The sequence below is a fragment of the Pogona vitticeps genome, chromosome 4, assembly GCF_051106095.1.
Source record: "Pogona vitticeps strain Pit_001003342236 chromosome 4, PviZW2.1, whole genome shotgun sequence".
Taxonomy (NCBI): domain Eukaryota; kingdom Metazoa; phylum Chordata; class Lepidosauria; order Squamata; family Agamidae; genus Pogona; species Pogona vitticeps.
In genome coordinates, this window is record NC_135786.1 from 121973449 (window position 1) to 121995936 (window position 22488).

A 22488-nucleotide genomic window follows, 5' to 3' on the forward strand; every position below is an offset into this window, starting at 1 on the left:
ATCTCAAAAGGGGGAGATGGGATCAGAAGTCAGCTAGTGGTACCTGAAAAGTATCGCCCCATGATCTTACAAAGGGGGCACTCTGACATGTTTGCTGCGCACTTAGGGGTGAACAAAACACAGCAGAGAATCACACAGAATTTTTACTGGCCTGAAATAGGGAAGCAGATCAAGGAGTTCTGTAAGCAATGTGATGTGTGTCAGAGGCAGGGGAATAACCGTGACAGGACCAAAGCAAAGTTGTGCCCTTTGCCTGTGATTGACACTCCGTTCAAATGCATAGGGGTGGATATTGTGGGACCTTTGCCCAAGGCCACAAAGAGGGGGAACAGGTTCATTCTCACCATTGTGGACCATGCCACGAGGTACCCTGAAGCCATTCCCTTGACTAACATTGAAACTAACACAGTGGCAGATGCCTTGGTGGGGTATATGTCCAGGATGGGATTTGCCTCAGAAATAGTCACAGATTTGGGCGCATCGTTCACATCGAAGCTCATGAAACGGTTATGGCAAATCTGTGGAATTAAGCACAAGGAAACCACTGCCTATCACCCTGAAAATAATGGGTTAACTGAGAAGTTCAATGGGACTCTAATGCGCATGATTAGGGCTTACTTGGCAGAGAATCCAAACAATTGGGACCAGAAGCTGCAATCCCTTTTGTTTGCTTATCGATCAGTGCCACAAGCCAGTACCGGGTTCAGTCCGTTTGAACTTTTATTTGGGAGAAGGGTGAAAGGGCCCCTTGATTTGATCATACAAAATTGGGAGCAGATCACCCAGGATGACCCACAAGACGTTGTGACATACATAGACACCTTGATGAATGACCTAAAGAGAAACCTAGAGCTAGCAGCAGAAAACCTGCAAGCTCAGAAGGTCAGACAGAAAACATGGTATGACCACAAAGCTAGAGAGAGGCACTTTGACCCAGGGGAGGAAGTGCTTTGGCTTAGGCCCTGCAGAGAGAACAAGCTGCAGCTCAAATGGGCAGGACCATATAGGGTCATTTCCAAGATGTCAGACCTGAACTACCTTATAGAGCAGGAGGAGAACCAAGCAAGGAGGGTGGTTCATGTGAATGCCCTAAAACCCTACTACAGAGGGGAACAGAGGGTTTTATTTGCGATAAAAGCAGCTGAGAGCGAGGAAGCTGAATTACCCTTCTGGGAGGGTAGAGGGGAAGTAAAATACAACCCAGAGGAGGTAAAGATCAGTCCTGCACTCACCCAAGACCAGCAGCAAGAACTAAAAATGCTGCTCATCAAATATCAAAAGGTGTTTTCCAATAAGCCGGGGATAGTGAAGGGAGTGATGCATCGGATCCACACAGGGGATGCACCCCCGCAAGCAGTATCCCCATACCGAGTGACGGGACCCTATAGGGACAAGGTGTGGAAGGAGCTGGACGAGATGCTTAGGGAGAACATAATCGTCCCCTCTTCTAGTCCTTGGTCCTCTCCGATAGTCCTAGTGGACAAGCCTGATGGGAGCATTAGGTTTTGTGTAGATTACAGGAAATTAAACCGCGTAACCACTCCTGATGCCTACCCAATGCCCAGGCTAGACAACCTGATTGAAACCATAGGGGGTTGTCGGTTCATCTCATCATTGGACCTGGTAAAGGGATATTGGCAATTAAGAATTGATCCCAGGGATCAAGAAAAGACCGCCTTTTGCAGCCCTTTTGGTCTCTATGAGTTTCGAGTCCTGAGCTTTGGTCTCAGAAATGCACCAGCCACATTCCAAAGGCTGATGGACCAGACCTTAGCAGGGCTCAGTGACTTTACTGTGGCCTACATTGACGACATAGGGATCTTCAGTAATACCTGGGAAGATCACCTGAAACACCTGGAGTTAGTGCTGCAGAGGTTAAGTGCAGCAGGGCTAACGGTAAAGGCGAGCAAGTGTCAGATGGGTAGCCCAGAAATAAAATACTTGGGTCACATAGTAGGGGGAGGAGTGATAAAACCCCTAGAGGCTAAGATAGAAGCAGTTCGTGATTGGCCTAGACCCAACACCAAGAGAAAAGTCAAATCATTTCTTGGGTTGGTGGGCTACTACAGAAAGTTCATCCCGAGGTTTAGCGAGATAGCGACTCCGCTGACCGATCTGACGAGGAAGAAGACTGATGACCGCATCCCGTGGACCAGCGACTGTGAGGAGGCGTTCCAGAGGTTGAAGGAGGCCCTCATCAACTATCCAGTGCTGCGTGCTCCAGACTTCGACCGGGAGTTCATCATCTACACCGATGCGTCTAACAGCGGGGTAGGAGCAGTTCTTTGCCAGGAGGATGAAAATGGTGACCAGCATCCAGTGTCCTACCTGAGTAGGAAACTCCAGAAAGGTGAGAGACATTTGGCAACCGTGGAAAAGGAGTGCCTGTCCATAGTCTACGCGATCCAGAAGGCCAAGCCTTACATCTGTGGAAGACATTTTATTCTGTGCACTGACCATTCACCACTGCAATGGTTAAAGACAATGAAAACCCACAATAGTAAACTTATGAGGTGGGCTTTAAACTTGCAAGACTATGACTTTGAAGTGAAGGTGGTCAGAGGGTCAGTGAACTGTGTTGCTGACGCCTTGTCAAGAAGACCTGAAGAATGAAGACGGCGAAAGAAACATGGACTATGTATATATTTTGATGACAAAAAGTCAAATGTGTCTGTTTATTCAACATGTTGGTTTGTATGAATAAAGGTAACTTGATGTATTGTAAATGGTAAATGTTTAACTTAGAGTGTAAGTATAAGTAAGTATGGTATTGTATGTTATTGTATAAATGTGTTTGTATGTTTTGGATCCAGGTTGTTTTTTTGGAGAAAAGCACGTTAGCTTTCCCCCTACAAAACAACTTATAAAGAGGGGAGGTGTTACATACAGCAGTGATGTTACCTGTCTGTCATTGGTTTGGAGGGAAAGTTCCATCCTATGGGGAGTGGAAGGCGGGACATCAGGAGGAGGGGCTGTACTGTATATATATGTGGAGCCTGTGTGAAGAAGCTGGAGAAGAGCTGAGAGAAGAAGCTTGAGTGGGAGTCTGTGTGTCAGACAGGGTACTACTGTGTGTCAGTCAGTACCAACCTGATAGGTTCAGGTGTCTGTATGGTTAGCCAGAACTGATAGGTTCAGGGTCTGTGCTTTATTTAAGAGTGTTCTGAGTGAACCAAACCGGTGTATGTATGATTGAGACTAAGCCACGTTACTGTATCTTATTCACCTGATCATTTTATTTTCCCTGTGTGTGATTTAAATAAACCTTATTCCTTTATTTGTTAAAAATCCATTCCTGGTCTGTGTGACTCCTTACAGGGAATGGTTGGTGGCAGCTTAGTGAAACTGTGGCATATCCCAGTAGGTCTGGGTTTGTCACACCCAGGACTGACATCATACTTCACCACCACTGTTAATATTTACAAAACCAAAGAAGAGGAGTAACAAAAGCATGCATAGTGCCGAAAGAAAAGTGTTGCCCTTATCTAGAACACTTTGAGGAAGGGTAGAACTGCACAGAAAATTCTGCACAATTAAAGCCCATTGTTTCGGTGGAAACTTTCATGACCTGCAGCCCACGAAGCTGAATTCTACAATCACATGCAACAGCAACTACCTGTTGGGACTCTGCTTTTGATGTGTGCTTGCGGCTGCAAGAATAGAGGACTTCCAAGCACCTGACAGGCCACCATACGCAGCTGGGGTGCTGCATCTGGCATAGTGGCGTGCAGGTTCTGCCAACATCCCAGAACCACCAGAGTTCTCACCTTGGCTTCTTCCACAGCATCTCTGAGGATTACAGAGACCCCTCAGGTTTATCATGTCCATCTCCATCTTCTCCAGCCTTTCCAAAAATCCTTTGAGCTGGCCAAGGATCTCACAATCACCTCTGGGTGTCTGCAATCGAATGTTATGTCTGAATATAATATTTTGTTCTTCACCCTCATCTGTTTCATCAGTTGCCAGTGGAACGTTGCTGTCATCTTGAAGGGGCTGTGGGACTGCTTCCACCTTGATCTGAGAAGACTTGGGCATGTCGATCTTGTATGAGTGGCTGAAGGAAATTTTCTGGCTTTTGTCAGAGCAGTTTTCAGATTCATCAGCAGGCAACTGTACCAGAGCTTCCAGGACTGAGTGGTGCAGCAAAACCCACAGACAAAAAATCCAGGTTACCATCTTGTTCCTATGATGACCATGCAAAAGCAGCAAAAAGGCTAATGGGGTAGGTGGAAGAAAGATAAAATAAAATCTCAGTACCAATTTTTTTTCTAGATTCTTTCAGTATTGTAGGAGAGATATCTTCTTCTCTGAAGTTAATGTCTGACAACAAATCTTCACACGCGGGGGGGGGGAGTCAAATGTCATAGTTTTCATTAGACTAGAGCCTGGAATGTTAGTTTTCTGGATGGCAGCTTCCAAAATTCCCCAACTAATATGGCCATTGAAAAGGTAATTCTGGATGTTTTAGTACAAGAAAGTGGCATTGTTAAGCTCTATGCCATGATATATAACCCTGTTGACTAAAAAGTGAGCAATCACCTATTCCAACTCCACTACATATTAAATAAACTCCTTAAATTCATAGAATCGTAAAATCATAGAATAATGAAATTGGAAGGAGCCTATAAGGCCATTGAGTCCAACCCCCTGCTCAAGGCAGGAATAAAAACCAAAAGATATTGGCCAGGTGGTTGTCTGAATTTCTCTTGAATGCCTCCAATGTTAGAGCATTCACTGCCTCTCAAGGTAGTTGGTTCCATTGCCGTACTGCTCTAAGAATTAGGAGGTTTTTACTGATATTCAGCCAAAATCTGGCTTCCTGTAATTTGAGCCCACTGTTGAGGGTCCTGCACTCAAGAGTTTATTGAGAACAGATCCTCTATGGCAGCCTTTCAAGTATCTGAAAAGTGCTATCATATCTCCCCTCCCCTTCATGGATTGCTGCCTTGTCGTGGCAAAGGGACTTGAGTAATTCAGAGAAGCTATGGGTTATACCGTGCAGGGACACCAAAGACAGACAGGTCATAAAGGAGAGTTCTGACTAAATGCGATCCACCTGGAGCAGGAACTGGCAAACCACTCCAGTATCTTTGCCAAGAAACAAAAGGCTAAAAGATGACTTCCGGCTTGACATCGCGACGAGACAACAACAGTCCCCTGGGCTGAATTCTGACCTGTTTGGGACACCCCAGGGTGTCAGAACCACCCCAGAGAGGTGGTGAACTGGGGGGGAAGCCTGTTGATCACGGGGGGATGGCGGTCATCCCCGTTTGATCCAGGAAACTCCCTAATCAGCCAACGGGCAGAAACAAGCAGCTTGGGCTCACTTGCAAGTCGTCGGCAGCCGTCTAAAAGAAGCAAGAATCAGCTTTCTGGCATTGGATTTACTATTGGGTGAGATATATTTTTACAACTAATTGCTTAGGATTACCCCTGGAGAAGACAATTCCTATATACAGAAAAAAGAACCTGCTATCAATCTCAGTAATTATAAAGCGGCAAAAAGCTGGAGAGAGGGATAGCTGATGGAAAGAAAATAATTTAAAGATTAATGGAACATTAACTATTCATTCAAATACATTTAAAATATACTTCAAGAATATTATAATTTGGCATTATAAAGCTTAAGAAATTTTCTCATAAGTTATACTTGATAAATCTGGACTTTATACAAACATTGCATTTTACCCTGGTACTTTGGGGGTTTAAATTTGGTTCAGGCCTATTTAGCCAAAGCGGACTTTTTGAAATGACTCTGGAAACTTGGAATATCTGTTTAGCTGGCATCAATTTGCCAGGGATCAATTAGGATACAGATACAGTATAATCGACTGGACTGTGAGACTTGGGGACTTCGAATCTTGGCTTAAGCACTTGGGCAACTGGAACAGAGTGGCACAACAAGGACAATTTTGGGATGAAACAAAAGCTACCCTTCAAATAATACTAGAAATAGTGAGATCCCATTACCAAGAGGCAAATTATTCAATCAACATCTGAAGAATTATAGTCAGGAAGCAACAGGGAACAACGAAGAAGGAAATGAGAGTGTTCCAAATGATGTATGCCAATCAAAACAGGAGCTGGAGGAAATTAACCTAAGAGAAACATCAGTCTTGGATCAGAGGAGAGTACCAAGGGAAGACAAAGGGACAAAATCAGCAAAATTAACAAAAAAAGCCGGGAAGATCCATTGAAGATAGACCAAGTACATAAAGAGTTAGTGGACATAAATCAGATGTACAAAATGGTTTCAGAGTACATGAAAGATGGCAGAATGCTTAGAGACACAGAAACACAAAGTGAAAAAAGAGAAATGAGAGAGGGAATTACTTAGAAAGATGAAAAAGGGAAAAAAAGAAGGGGCCCCTTAATGTTGAAAAACATGTATATATTTAACATCGAGAATTGTAAAAGGGTATATCCTTTATACTAAAAAGGAGAATTAAATTGAAATAAGGGAGCCCTAATCAGGGTAAAGATGTCATATGGTGGTTTTTCATTTTAGGTAAACTAAACTAGATATAAAGCTGGGGCATGGATTTGGAACCACCTTTAATAAGAATGCTATTAGAAGACCTTGAGAATATTGTATACTATGAAAGCAATATTATGATAGTAGCCATATTATACATCAAAATATGTACATGAATGGTTTGAATGTTTGAAAGATGTTTGGAATTTGGGGGATAACTGGGAAGACACTGAGATGTAAAAACAAATAATTGTAAGCAAAACATGTAACACGATGTTTGAAAAGCACAAACCAATGCAGATAGATTGAAAAACTAATAAAATGTTTTAAAAAGGCTAAAAGATATGATGCTGGAAGATGAGACCCTCAGGTCAGAAGGCGTCCAACATACTACTGAGGAACAGCGGAGGACAAGTACAAGTAGCTCCAGAACTAATGAAGTGGTTGGGCCAAAGCCGAAAGGACGCTCAGCTGCGGACGCACCTGGAAGCAAAAGGAAGGTCCAATGCTGCAAAGTAAAATACTGCATAGGAACCTGGAGCCATGAGCCTTGGTAGCTGGGTGTGGTCAAACAGGAGATGGCAAGAATAAACATTGACATCATACATCATACGTCAGCGAACTAAAGTGGACGGGAATGGGCGAATTCAGTTCAGATGATTATCATATCTATTATTGTGGGCAAGAATCCCGTAGAAGAAATGGAGTAGCCCTCATAGTCAACAAAAGAGTGGGAAAAGCTGTAATGGGATATAATCTCAGTACCATGAGGAGGAGGAGAGCAAAATAAATATTTTCTTTCAGAAAAATACATCATTGCCTGCTTCTTCCTTAATGGTGGCATCTGTGGGACACATGTTCTGTACAGTATCTGCTGCTAAACTTTGAGGGTTCCCCCCCTCAAAACCCCAGAGTTTGAGACCATTCTTTCCTTTTTGTTGCTTCTTTTTAAAATGACCTTTCTTCTTTCCTCGCTTTTCTGCAAAGACAGATGTGTGGAGCAGGCTCCTGCTTGATCACAAATTATTTTGGATGGTACTCCAATACGCGAGCACAAGTCCACGATGATTCTAGCTATGGTGGTAGCTGTAAGGTTGCTAATAGCATAGGCTTCGATCCACCTACTGGCTGAACAGATGAAAGAAATGATGTATTTCTTCTTAGATTTAGTAGGAACCAAAGGTCCTAGCACATCCATTTGCAAACACTGAAACACTTGGTCAGGAATCTCCATAATCTGCATCTCAGCCTTTACCTTGTCAGTTTGATGGCCTGTGCGTTGGCAAAAGTCACAAGAACTGACATAGTCCTTTACAGTTTTTGAAATACCAGGCCAGTAAAAATGTTGAGAAATCGTCTTTAGGGTTTTTTGTATTCCCTGCTGCCCACTACTCGGATGGTCATGAGCCATTTCTAGTATTCTCAGTCTATAGGCACGACTAACTGTTGAATAGGTTGGGCATCCAAGTTGGATTTGGGGAAATATTCCCTGTACAAAAGTCCATTTTCACCCCACAAAAAGCTAACTTGCTGATGCGCAGGACGTTCAGCATAGTTGTCTGCTTGTGACCTTAAAGAAGCTAGAGTGAGATCATTAAGTTGTTTCAGTCTAAAGTCAGCTGATCCCTTTGGGGTCACATCCTCCATTTTAGTTTTTGTAGTAGCTGCATTATCAGGTTTGGTCACAAGAGGCTGCTGTTGCCTAAGATTTCCATCTGAGCTATCCTCAGTGGATTCCTGCTCCAGTTCAGGATCATGCATCTCCCTACTTTGAGAACGAGTGACTACCTGCACAGAAGCTGCATTATGACTTTGCATGTGATCAAAAAAAGCAAGATCATTTCCAAGCAGAAAATCAGGTTTTCCCTCATGAGTTAAAATATGCTTGGACTCGGACCAATTCTTGTAAGTTACTTTGACATATGCCAAAGGGCCATACTTCTGCTCAGTCTCTTTAGACCCATAAGTTTTTAGTGGACACCTCAGGTTGTTCAGGATCAAGGTGGGGTCTAGAAAATGTCTGCTTATCAAAGAAATGTCGGCACCCGAGTCATGAAAAGCACTTAAAGCCATATCACCTCCAGGTGTGTGAAGAAAAACCACCTCAGAAAATGTGCGGGTTGCCCAGTCCCTTTGTGTAGTTGGTACTATGCAATCAGGATCCATCTGTGTCAGATTCAAATAAAGCTTGGAGGTCATCCTCTGTAGGAAAAGTTGGTATTCTGCCTGTTTGTAATCCACCAATTTTAATTGTTATCTGAGTCACAAACTGTTTCCAGGTAATTCCAAGAAATCCTGGTCCTCAAACTGTTCCTCCATGCAGACTGCGTCTAACTCAGCAGATAGTCACCAACAGAAAAATCCTTTCTCTCCAAAAGCCTTTCAACTCTCCTGCCGCTGCAGCCGAAGCGTTAGGGCAGGGGGAAAGCCGTAAAACCATAAATCCATTCCGACGGAAAACAGACCTACCTGGAGCTTAAAGAAGTGTCTGCTGACTTGTATGAATATGCATCTGAATTCTCAGAACATAAACAAATACATTGGTCCCTTAACAGACTTCGCCTAAGCTAAGTCTTTTTCTTTAAGACCCTTAGCTGAAAAGAAAAAAGCAATTTAGCTGATTTATAGCCCTTCAAAGTAAACAGCGTGGAAGAAATTCCTCTGCCAAGGCTTGGGATTTCCCAGCTGCGAAAAGCACATGCATCGAGATGCCTGCTGCTTTCAACTTAAGCAAAAGTAAACGCAATAAATCAAAGCCCGTGTTTCATGTCACCGCTGCCAACCATGTCAGCAATCCCCCATCTCCAAGGAGATACGGAGTGCCGGAGAATGGAGAGATTCCAAAGTTTAGTCAGTCCTTTAGGAGCTAAGATGAGCCCAAGACTCTCAGCTAGGCCCTGACTAACACTTCATCCTCAAATCCACCTCCTTTATTAAGAAAAGCAACACACACAGACAAATCCATGAGTTTAGACTCAGGCTAATCTGGGCTCTATATCAGGTAGCAAATACACATGGCCAAATCAGAAAGACTAGTCTGTTCAAGAAACCAACACATGCAATTCTAAATCATTACTGTTTTATTTAAAAAAAATTAGTTCAGAAAAGAATTCAGATTATTGCAAAGTAATTCAGTTAAGAACATTTTCATAACAAGGCAGACAGATCACCCTCACCACTCCAGCTGGAAAAATAAAATAATTAAAAGCATTCTAAACTAGAATAATGCATAAGCGTAGTCATTCTTACAGTCCTGTGACTCCATAGTCCATGTTCCACCAGGAAAAGTTAGATTTCCATTGTAATCCAAAAGTTATAATCCATTTTGGGAAAAAGCACGTGTCTGTCCTTTCTCAGTCCAACTCCATCTTTTTCCAACTCCTTACCAACTTCCTTCTCCTTCCCAGGATGCTTCATAAGGAACACCCCCTCCTGGGTCTTGTTGTCCCACCTAACTTTCTCATGGGAGCTTGAAAGTTGTTATCATGTTTTGTGGCAGAATTATTTTGACTATGAAAGTCTCTGCTCTCTACTCATCTTAGCAATGAGATAACCAGAGAGCGAAGCTTCTCTGAAACAGCATGAAAAACTTTCCTACTACAGAGCAGACTTTAAATCAAGATGGATGCTGTCAAGACAATATTATAACTACAAAACCCATTCTAGCATCTCATAAAAACACAAATCATCACAGAGAAACTCTTGGCTGTCCAGGAGTTGGCCAGAGACAATTTGTTGGACGCTCAAGCAAGTCAGAAGTTCTTCCACGACAAGAGATCCAGAATTGGGAATTTTCCGTGGGTGATCTGGTACTTGTTCTGAACCCACTCAGACCTTCTAAGTTGGAAGTTGTCTGGGAAGGTCCAGGTGAAATTGTTCAAAAATTGGGAAATGTCAATTATCTTGTCAAAATGTTGGATTCAATAAGAAACCTGTTCTTTACCATGTCAATAGTTTGAAACTGTACAAAGATAGATCTGCAATGGTTTTTCAATGTCATGCTGAATATTTTCATGCTGCAAATGAACCTATTGATATGTTGTCTGAATTGCAAGATGCAGGTACATGGTCTGATAATCTTGTTTTAACAGGTACCGTTGATCAGAAAGAACGGTTGTTTCAAATTTTAGAACAATACCAAGATGTGTTTTCAGATAAACCAGGTTACACCAATTTGATCAGTCATGTGATAACTACTGAGAACAATGCCCAGCCCATACGGTCTAGCCCATATAGAGCAATTGGTAATCATGCTATCCAGATTGAACAAGAGATACAAAAGATGTTATCTTTGGGGGTGATTGAACCGTCATTCTCCCCTTGGGCTTCTCCGGTGGTACTGGTGCCAAAACGTAATGCTCTGGGTGAAATTCTCGAGGAAGTAAGAATTTGTGTTGACTACAGAAAGTTAAACAGTGTTACTGTTCCAGATCCATACCCATTGCCTAGAATGGATGATTTAATTGAACATCTTTCAAAGGCTACGTTTATCAGCATTCTCAATCTAAAGAATGCTTATTGGCAGCTCGATTTGGCCGAAGATTCACGAGATAAGACCGCTTTCATCACGCACGTGAGAACTTTTCGTTTCCGATGATTGCCATTTGGTTTGAAGAATGCTGGTGCTTCATTTCAAAGGATGATAGACAAACTTTTACAAGGTTTACCTTTTGCAAGTGCTTATCTTGATGATGTTGCTATTTTCAGTTCTGATTTTGAATCTCACATGTCTCACATTGAAACTGTTTTGTCCAGGCTTCAGCAAGCAGGACTGACAGTCAAAGCCAGCAAATGTCAATGGATGCAAGGAAAAGTCATGTATTTAGGTTGGGCAAGGAGAAATTCACACTCTGCAAGCCAAAGTACAATCTATTAATGATTGGCCTATTCCAAAAACTAAGAAACAGGTACGCTCGCTTTTGGGCCTAGTCAGCTACTACAGAAAATTTATACCTGATTTCTGTCATTTGGCTTCACCTCTGACAGAGCTCACTAAGAAGAGACAGCCTGTCAAGGTAAATTGGAAACCAGAGTGTCAAGGTGCCTTTGATGCTTTAAAAGCTAAGATTATGGATGCACCTATACTGAAATCCCCTGATTTTGACAAACCATTCATTTTACAAACAGATGCCTCTGAATTAGGCCTTGGAGCCGTATTGTTACAGCAAGGAGAAGATGGGAACCTTTACCCTATCTCATACTTCTCTAGAAAACTCTTGGAAAAAGAGAGAAATTACACAGTACCTGAAAAAGAGGCTCTTTCTATATTTTGGTCTCTAAATTTACTTAGGCCTTACCTATGGGGGCGTAAGTTTACACTCCAAACAGATCACAGAGCTTTAGTTTGGTTGCAGAAGATGAAATCTCACAACCAGAAATTGTTGAGATGGAGCCAAGCATTGCAAGATTTTGATTTTGAAGTTCAACACATTCCTGGAAAATTGAATGTTGTGGCAGATGGTCTTTCTAGAATGTACTGTGAAGATTCTTATGAACCTGAACGTTGAAACAATGTATTCAACAGTGTGTTATGTTTCAGTATTGCCATAGTTACTTTGTAGTTAAATTTTGATATATAACCATTTAATTACTTTGAATTACTGTTTAGTTACTTATGCTTGATTTCTTAAAATTAGATCAGATTAACTGCTCTGAATTTTAACGATAATCAGGGGGGCATGTGATGATTTGTGTTTTTATGAGATGCTAGAATGGGTTTTGTAGTCATAATATTTTTAGACAGCATTCATCTTGATTTAAAGTCTGCTCTGTAGTAGGAAAGTTTTTCATGCTGTTTCAGAGAAGCTTCGCTCTCTGGTTATCTCGTTGCTAAGATGAGTAGAGAGCAGAGACTTTCGTAGTCAAAATAATTCTGCCACAAAACATGATAACAACTCTCAAGCTCCCATGAGAAAGTTAGGTGATAACAGCGTTCCGTGTCTAAGTCGCACTGGCCATGTGACCACGGAAGATTGTCTTCGGACAAAACGCTGGCTCTATGGCTTGGAAAGGGGGATGAACACCGCCCCCTAGAGTCAAACACAACTGGACAAAAATTGTCAAGGGTAACCTTTACCTTTACCTTGGTCTCCTTTGGGGACAGGCTGGCTCATTCCTTTTCCCAGTGAGCACATGTAAGTGCCAGCATAAAGCAGCCCTTTCCCAGAGCATTCCTAGCTTTTTGAGTTCCTGTCAGCAGCTATTCTTTTTAAAATATAGGTAGGATAACTCCATTTTGGTTCAGTTCCAGGAAGTGTAATAATGGGGACTGATTCAAAGCAGAAGACTTAGTTCTTTCGATTTCTTATCCTAGTTGTCCAATATTGTTAAGTGGCTTAAGCAGACAGCCTAGCCACTTGACAATATTTGAAAGTTAATAACTTCCTCTGCTCTTGCATGGAGGGAGAGGGAAAGAAAGCAAAATACAATAAAATAAAAATAAGCCTAGTTAGAGCAGAGCTTATTTAGAAACATTTTTTTTTAATTCAGTTTCTTCCACAAAGGAGGAGGGGACAAGGAGGAGATTTTGTTGTTCTTTTTCTTAATTTTTTTGTTTTAAGGGAGGGAAGCCAAATAGTTCCTTGAGGTGCCTGTGCCATGTGGATGTAAAAACCACATCACATGGCATACCTCATCTCTACGTAACCTTAACTTATTTTATCCGATCCTACCTTCTCAAATTTAGTGATCTAGCCAAATCCTAATATGGTTCCTGTATGATTATTTGCCTCACTTTGCAACAAGGAAGGAAATGACATCAGCACCCCAAAGAATAGCAATGTAAGCTTCAAGGAACGTAAGCACAGGTAGACCAGTAAAAGACAGTAAGTCTGGGAAATGTAAAGAGGTCCATCCCTATCTAATCCTTCCCATGTAAAAAATATATACAGTGGTGCCTCGCAAGACAATTGCCTCGCGGGACGATTAATCCGCAAGACGATGGGTGTTTGCAGTCGCTGTTGCACTTCACAAGATAGTTTTTCTTATGGACGATTTTCGCAAGACGATGTTTGGGTCCATGACTCGCAAGACGCTTTTTTGCAAGACAATGTTTTTGACAGTGGGGTCCCTGACTCTCAAGACAATTTTTATGGACGCTTTTTCGCAAGAAGAATGTTTTTCTATGATATTTACGTATAAAAAATTTTGGTTTGACTTTGTTGTGACTTTCCCCCCCATAGAAACGCATTAATTCAGTGGTCAGGGAACAGGGGTAAATTACCCCAAATGGAGTAAAAATGAAAATCCTGGGGTTAATGAGGACGTGACCCTAACCTCTTCCCTCCTCCTCCTCCTCCTCTTCTCCACAGAGGCGGGTCCCTGACTGCCCAATCACCCCCTTCCTGCTCCCTTCTCTGGCCCGGCTGCAACCGAGCCATGGTGGATGGCGGCCAGTGACAGGCCCCAGTCAGCCTTGTACGGCAGCCAAGGCGGCAGCAAGGCCGGGGCACCCCAGCCAGGAGAAGCCTCTCCTTCCAGTGCCTGGAGAGGTGGATCATAGTGGAGGGGGGGCGGCCAGGCTCAGCCTCCTGGCTCCGGGATGCCATCCCATGCCCCGTCCCCATCCGAGCCCATTAGGCGGCAGCAGCACTCACCCAGCCGCACGGCTTCCTTCAGCAGCATCTCCATGTCAGTCGGCCAGTCGTGGCAGAGCCTCTCACCCTCCATGTGGCAGCTGTCACGGCACTTTGACGGGGAGGCCCGCCAGAGCCCTGACACCAAGGCCTAACGTGGCCGCCCTGGCGAGCACCTGTTGGTGCCAGAGTGATAGGCAGCATTGGGCACCCCCAGTGGGCGAGCCACTTGCTGATCTTCGACGGCTGCCCAGGAGCCATCCACTGGCGGAGAAAGGGAATCGCCCCCGTGGTGCCAAGGACTGAGCATAGCCTCGCCAGGCGGAGGAGGAGTTGGAGTCGGTGGTGCTCGACTGGCCGCGTGTGACTGAGATCCTTTCAAATCAAGGGGTGATGTCGGCGTACATAAATTTTTTAGGGGGTAAAGGTAAAAAAGTTCCTTGAGCTCTGCATTAATTAGATTCCAATGCATTTCTATGGGAAACCGTGTTTCACAATACTTTTTTTTTTGCAAGACGACGATTCCCCCCCCCATTGGAACGCATTAATTAGATTTCAATGCATTCCTATTGGGAACCACATTTCGCAAGACAATGTTTTCAGGTTTTTCGCAGAACAAATTAACCTTGTCTTGCGAGGCACCACTTCTATCTTCTTGGATGTAACCTTAATTGCATTCAGTTACCTCCAACACATAAATGTTTCTCAATACAAGGGATTTATCCTGTATTTTCTCTTCATTTAATTTTACACTGTGTGAAGCTGGATATATATGTTCATTATTTTCATTAAAATCATGTGAAATGGGTGAAGTGCCAAATGATTGAGGAGGACTAATGTTGACACTATCTACAAAAAGGGCAAAAAGGAGGAATCTAGGAACTACAGGCTGGCCAGCCTGATGTCAATCCCAGGGAAAATTGTGGAAAAAATATATAATAGTTACTATGCAAGCACCTAGAAAACAAAGCAATAATTAGAAGCAAACACAGATTTCTCAAGAACAAATCCTGCCAGACTAATCTGATCTCATTTTTTCATTTGATAACCTCCCTGATAGACAGGGAATGCTGTAGACATAGTATATCTTGGCTTCGGCAAAGCTTTTGAAAAAGTTACCCATGATGCTCTGATTAGTAAGTTAACTTGGTGTGGGCTGGATAGAGCAACTGTCAGGTAGATACACTGTTGGCTACAAATTCATACTCAGAGTGTGATGATTAATGGCGCCTTCTTCATCTGGGAGGAGGTAACAACTGGGGCACCCCAAGGCTCAGTCCTGGGTCTAGTGCTCTTCAAAAAATGTATTAATGACTTAGATCAGGGGAAATAGGGAATGCTAGTCAAACTTGCAGATAACACAAAATTGGGCAGAATAGCTAACATCCTGGAAGATAGAAACAAAATTCAAAATGATCTAGATAGGTTTGAGCACAGAACTGAAAACAACAGAATGAAATTCAACAGGACTAAGTGCAAGGTACTACACCTAGGAGAAAAAAAACCAAATGCATAGTTACAAGATGGGGGAAATCTGAACAATACTTGAAGTGAGAAAGATCTTGGACTTGTTGTGGATCACAAGTTGAATATGAGCCAACAGTGTGATGTGGCTACAAAAAAGACAAATGCTATTTCAGGCTGCATTAACAGAAGTATAGTCTCCACTTCCCATGAGGTACTAGTTTGCCTGTATTCAGCACTGGTTAGGCCTCATCTTGAGTACTGTATCTAGTTCTGGACACCACATTTCAAGAATAATGCCGAGAAATCGGAAAAAGTTCAAGGGAGGGTAATAAGAGTGATTAGGGGGCTGAAATCCAAGCCTTATGAGGAAAGACTGAAAGAACTGGGTATGTTCAGCCTTGAGAAAAGAAGACTGAGCGGAGATATAATTGTTGTTGTTGTTTAGTCATTAAGTCATAACCGACTCTTCATGACCCCATGGACCAGAGCATGCCAGGCCCTCCTGTCTTCCACTGCCTCCCAGAGTTGGATCAAAACCATGTTGGTAGCTTCAGTGACACTGTCCAACCATCTCGTCCTCTGTCATCCCCTTCTCCTCTTGCCTTCACACTTTCCCAACATCATGGTCTTTTCCAGGGAGTCTTCTCTTCTCAAGAGATGGCCAAAGTATTGGAGCCTCAGCTTCAGGATCTGTCCTTCCAGTAAGCACTCAGGGTTGATTTCCCTCAAAATGGATAGGTTTGTTCTCTTTGCAGTCCAGGGATTCTCAAGAGTCTCCTCCAGCATCATAGTTCAAAAGCATGAATTCTTCAGCGGTCAGCCTTCTTGATAGTCCAGCTCTCACTTCCATACATTGCTACTGGAAAAACCATAGCTTTGACTATGCAGACCTTTGTCAGCAAGGTGATGTCTCTGTTTTTTAAGATGCTGTCTAAGTTTGTCATTGCTTTCCTCCCAAGAAGCAGGCATCTTTTAATTTCGTGGCTGCTGTCACCATCTGCAGTGATCACGGAGCCCCAGAAAGTAAAATCTGTCACTACCTCCATATTCCCCTTCTATTTGCCAGGAGGTGATGGGACCAGTGGACATGATCTTAGTTTTGTTTTTGTTTTGTTTTGTTTTTGTTTTTTTGATGTTGAGCTTCAGACCATTTTTGGCGCTCTCCTTTTTCACCCTCAGTAAGAGGTTCTTTAATTCCTCCTCACCCTCTGCCATCAGAGTGGCATCATCTGCATATCTGAGGTTGTTGATATTTCTTCCGGCAATCTTAATTCCGGTTTGGGATTCATCCAATCCTGCCTTTCGCATGATGTATTCTGCATATAAGTTAAATAAGCTGGGATACAATATACAGCCTTGTCATACTCCTTTCCCAGTTTTGAACCAATCAGTTGTTCCATATGCAGTTCTAATTGTTGCTTCCTGTCCCACACTATAGATTTCTCAGGAGACAGATAAGGTGGTCAGCACTCCCATTTCTTTAAGAACTTGCCGTAGTTTGCTGTGGTCCACACAGTCAAAGGCTTTTGCGTAGTCATTGAAGCAGAAGTAGATGTTTTTCTGGAACTCTCTAGCTTTCTCCATAATCCAGTGCATGTTAGCAATTTGGTCTCTAGTTCCTCTGCCCCTTCGGAATCCAGCTTGTACTTTTGGGAGTTCTCGGTCCGCATACTGCTGAAGCCTACCTTGGACGATTTTGAGCATAACCTTGCACCGCCCTTCTTTGGGATTGGGATGTAGACTGATCTTTTCCAATCCTCTGGCCATTGCTGAGTTTTCCAAACTTGCTGGCATATTGAGTGTGGCACCTTAACAGCATCATCTTTTAAGATTTTAAATAGTTCAACTGGAATGCCATCACCTCCACTGGCCTTGTTGTTATCCATGCTTTCTAAGGCCCACTTGACTTCACTTTCCAGGATGTCTGGCTCAAGGTCAGCAACCACACTATCTGGGTTGTCCGGGACCTCCAGATCTTTCTGGTAATATTTCCAAAGTAGCTTAGTGCTAATTCCCTTCAGCACTTTCTTTTAGAGACTTTTTAAAAAAACCCTGGTGCTTGCCCCATGAGTGCCCCTTTGTCATGGACATGGGAAGCACACGGGGGGGGGGCAAAAAGTGAAGAGAAGTGATGCCAGCATAGAGTAAAATTTAAATCACCCTACAGGCTGAACTTTAAAAAAAAAAGATTCCCTACTGAGCTTCCCTGCATTCCGCTTTGCGTTGTGCAGTCACCAAGTTTTAGTGCTATTTTGTCCATACCAAATCCAATTCAGACTGTGGTGCAAATGACCAATGTACATTCTTTCTACACAACTCCCTCCAGAGGTTCAACATACAGCACTGGTGTGTTGTCACAGCTTCTATGGAATACACAGGGGTTCATACATCTGCCCTTTTCACTTTTATGCTTCTATCTTCATCACAATTCCTTATGATCAGCAACAATATTCTTGCTAGCTTGCACACCAATGTACAGCTAATTTCCCGTGAAATCTGAAATACTCTTTGCCAAGATATTCCTTAAACTAAGAGATTACATGTATTTTTTTTCCTGCTGTAACTCCATTTTCTATTTAATTTACTTTCAACTAAGATCTTTGCTGTGTGCTGTTTTATTAGTTCCAATATAATCAGTGACTCACTGAGGTTATTATATAATGGCCATTTAACCCATCTCTGTGTCTTAAAAAACCCATTAGATGTTTTGCCCTTAAAAGAAAAACTGAGTCTCTTTTTATGGTGCTTAAAAGAACAACATCCGTGGGTTTTATTCTGAATGGCTGGTCAGCCCAGACAAACCTGGAATCAATTTTGTGGCCTTAGACAGACTTTAATTATGCCTCTCCTTCTCCCCTGAAAAAGAGGGACAGGAGCTGACAAAATTAGACCAGTGTTTTTTTCTAATCTAGCAGAGTTTTAAACACATATTGCAAAACAAGGTCTTGGATAAAAATCATTGAGGTTTAGGGTAACTGGAGAGTTTAAGTCTGATGTAATCCTGATTAGTTCATTTGACTGAGAAAACTAGGGGTTACAGGGCCCACAGAGAAAACTAATTTGTACAACATTTGGGTAAGGGAACAAATGGAAAATGGAATAGCAGATTATTAGAGATATGCAATGCATGTCAGGTGGCCAGACAAACCACAGGAGAAGGACTGAGGAGAACAACTGTTTCAGCAGAATCCAATGAGGATTTAAGAGGCTGCTCTTTCATTCTAACATTTGATGAACTATCACCACTTTGCAGAGTAAGCAAAGTAGTATGACAGAAGCTATGTTAAATTGTGGATTCATCCTTTTGAAACTTGGAATGATTATCTGAGCATGCTTCCCCCTTTGTAAAGGAATCACATCCACACTTCTTCCTGTGAAAACAAGAAAGCTTGTGTTTATTTGAGAAATACAGTTGAGATAGGAAAGCTGATATATGTCCTTGTTCTAAGTAAGTTGGAGAAGTCAGGTGCCATAGCTGACCCTGCCATCTTTAGTGGCAAGATGTCTCCTCATTAGAGAGTTGAGAAAAGGATTGAGGACTGTTGAAGGTGACAGAGGGCCTGGTCACACAGCCAAAAAACCTGGGATTTGACGTGTGTTAAAAAACTGTGCTGAGTTTTGCATTCACACAATGAGTCCCAAGGTCTATATTTATTTTTCCCTGGCTTGCTTTATTTTCTTAGGAAGCAAGTTAAAATAAAAGGCCACCAGAGGGCCATTTATTTTAGCACAGTGTTTTCATAATCAACTTAAGCCCACTGTGAACCTTACAGCCAGTTTTAAAATGGAGCCTCTCCATGCATATCCAATTTAAGAACACGAGCTGAAAATATGTAGCCTCCCAAATCAGTACATTAACAGAAGATACACATTTCAGTTACTCTATAGAAATGCAGGAAATAACTCACAAACCATGTGACTTCAGTCAGCTAAAATTAAAACGCTACATATTGTGGGTTTTTTGAGAACTGTAGACAGGCTCTCTGAGCAACTCTGCTCATATTCAGAAAATGCATGCCTTTGGGCACGAGGTTTCTTCAGGTTTCCTAGACAGCTTTTTAGCAGCTCTGACATGCCCTTCTTTCAACCTTACACTGCTATTCTTGGGGTTAGTGATGTCACTTCTTTCCATCTTGCACCTTCTTATTTTCCTTTCAAGAACCAAACACCTTTTTTTTGTTCTCTAGAGATTAAAGGGAGAGTCATGGCTCTTGCCATTCCCAATTTGGGGCTCATTCAAATGAGGGGAAAGAAGCAAGTTCTTTCTCTTTTCTTGTACATGCTTTTAAAAGTAATTTAAATTAATTGTTGTTTCCAAAATTGACACTTATGGTGTCTTTTATACTAGGATGTTCTCCTGTCCTATCTGACGAGCCAATGCCAGTAGCACCTCCTGACACAGCCATACCACCATCCCCATCTCTGTTCCTCCATCTCTTTATCTGTCCTATTCTATTTCTTTTTCATTTGTGCATATAACATGTCCACTATTCTGCCTTCTTCCTAAAACAAGCACCAGACACTTGAGTTGAGAGATCAAGCACTGCATCATTTCAAAAAGTGCTTTTATTTATTATTTATTTCTACAGTGAGTCTTTTGCTAACTCACTTCAAACAGCCATGTTCAGGTTTTCCCATCCCCACTCACCCCATTTTCACCCCCTGCTCTGAATGGGTGTTGCGGGTTCAATGTTAGCACTAATCCACTAACAAACAAAATCCCAAATACTCACACAGAGGCTCAGAAACAATAGTTTTGAAAGGATTTGTTTGATATTTTCTAAAGAGTTCATGTCAAAGAAAACTAATTTCTGAAGGGCATTGGGAGTGAAGTGAGCTACTGCAGTGGAACGGTCAGATTAGAAACAGAGAGTGTTAAATTCCTTCCACGAAACAATACAAACACAAGGTTCATCTGCCCTGGTCATTTTGGAGTGGGCTGGTGCAGGCTAAATAGAAGGTCAGGTGAGAGCAAATTGAATACTTCCTTTGCTTCTCAGCAGAGGGGCAGGGAAGTGATTTTTTTTTTAATAATCTGATGCACTGCACTGCATCACTTATATAAAAATAAAAAATGATTTTATTTGCTTTGTCTTGAAGAACCAATTTAAAAAGTGTCTGCAGGTTCTCCAGAAAAAAACAATTACAAAATATTTATACAAGTGATGCAGAGCATCAGTAGCCTACCAAATTCTTAAAACAATTCGCTTCCCCCTGCCCCTCTACCAAGGAGCAGAGGAAATGTTCAATTTGCCAATACCCTGAAGTGACTTGCTTATTAAGCCACTTCACAATATCAAAAATTCAAAAAGGAAGGAGTCTTGATAGCCAGAAGGTTTGCATTTGATTCATTCCCAAGTGGAAACTTCCAAGCTAGAGGGATCCTGACCACACCAGAAATATAGAAGCCTCTAACAGGGGCTTAGAAAGGTGTAGGTAAGGAGGCTCTGGGATGACTTGTTTCACTTCAATGATTATGTTATGTGATCTTCAGAAAAAAGAGCAAACCAACTCGTACCTACAGTGGACCAAACAGCAGGCTTTATGTCCATCTGATTGCACCCACAGTCCAACAAACAGGATCTCTTTCTACGTGGCATCTCCAACATTTTCTACTATTGTGGGCAAGAAACCCATAGAAGAAATGGTGTAGCCCTCATAATCAGCAAAAGAGTGGGGAAAGCTGTAATGGGATATAATCTCAAAAATGATAGAATGATTTCAATATGAATCCAAAGCAGATCTTTCAACATCACAGTAATCCAAGTTTATGCACCAACCACCAATGCTGAAGAGGCTGAAATAGACCAATTATATGAAGACTTACAAGACCTCTACAACTGGCACCAAAGAAAGATGTTCTTCTCATTCTAGGGGACTGGAATGCTAAAGCAGGGAGTCGAGAGATAAAGCTTATTGAACTTATATGTAGAATACATCATGTGAAAAGCTGGACAGGAGGAATCCCAAGCCGGAATAATGATTGCCGGAAGAAATATCAACAACCTCAGATATGCAGATGATACCACTCTGATGGCAGAAAGTGAGGAGGAATTAAAGAACTTCTTAATGAGGGTGAGAGGAGAGCGCAAAAAATTGTCTGAAGCTCAACGTCAAAAAAACTAAGATCATGGCCACTGGTCCCATCATCTCCTGGCAAATAGAAGGGGAAGATATGGAAGCAGTGACAGATTTTACTTTCTTGGGCTCCATGATCACTGCAGATGGTGACAGCAGCCACCAAATTAAAAGACATCTGGTTCTTGGGAGGAAAGCAATGACAAACCTAGACAGCATCTTAAAAAGCAGAGACATCACCTTGTCGACAAAGGTCTGCATAGTCAAAGCAACGGTTTTTCCAGTAGTGCTGTATGGAAGTGGGAGCTGGACCAGAAAGGAAGCTGACCACCAAAGAATTGATGCTTTTGAATTGTGGTGCTGGAGGAGGCTCTTGAGAGTCCCCTGGACTGCAAGGAGAACAAACCTATCCATTCTGAAGGAAATCAATTCAGAGTGCTCACTGGAAGGACAGATCCTGAAGCTGAGGCTCCAGTACTTTGGCCATCTCATGAGAAGAGAAGACTCCCTGGAAGAAACCCTGATGTTAGGAAAGTGTGACGGCAAGAGGAGAAGGGGACGACAGAGGACGAGATGGTTGGACAGTGTCATCGAAGCTACCAACAGGAATTTGACCCAACTCTGGGAGGCAGTGGAAGACAGGAGGGCCTGGCGTGCTCTGGTCTAGGCGGTCATGAAGAGTCAGACACAACTAAATGACTAAACAACAACAATGAAGGCTAAGTCTTTTGGTGAAACTAGAATGGGCCATTAATACATAGTCCTGGCTATGTTTTCATCAGGACGTGGCCAGAAGCCATGGAGACATATTGTTTTTAATTGCCACCCTTTAGGCACATTTAAGTGTCAGAGGTAGTTTGTGGAAGATAAAGTGAGGCTTTTGTCAAGCTGCAT

At 42.4% G+C, this 22488-nt stretch overlaps 1 protein-coding gene across 2 annotated transcripts in view; it reads right to left on the minus strand.

Annotated features, from left to right (window-relative positions):
• The window catches only part of TNN (tenascin N), a 96780-nt gene that overhangs the window by 61014 nt on the left and 13278 nt on the right, over positions 1-22488 (minus strand). For both annotated transcript variants that reach the window (XM_072998224.2, XM_072998226.2), the window contains exon 2: positions 3768-4214. In XM_072998224.2, the coding sequence (XP_072854325.2) occupies positions 3768-4176 (409 nt within the window). In that variant the 5' untranslated portion in view covers positions 4177-4214. The remainder of the gene's footprint in view (positions 1-3767; positions 4215-22488) is intronic.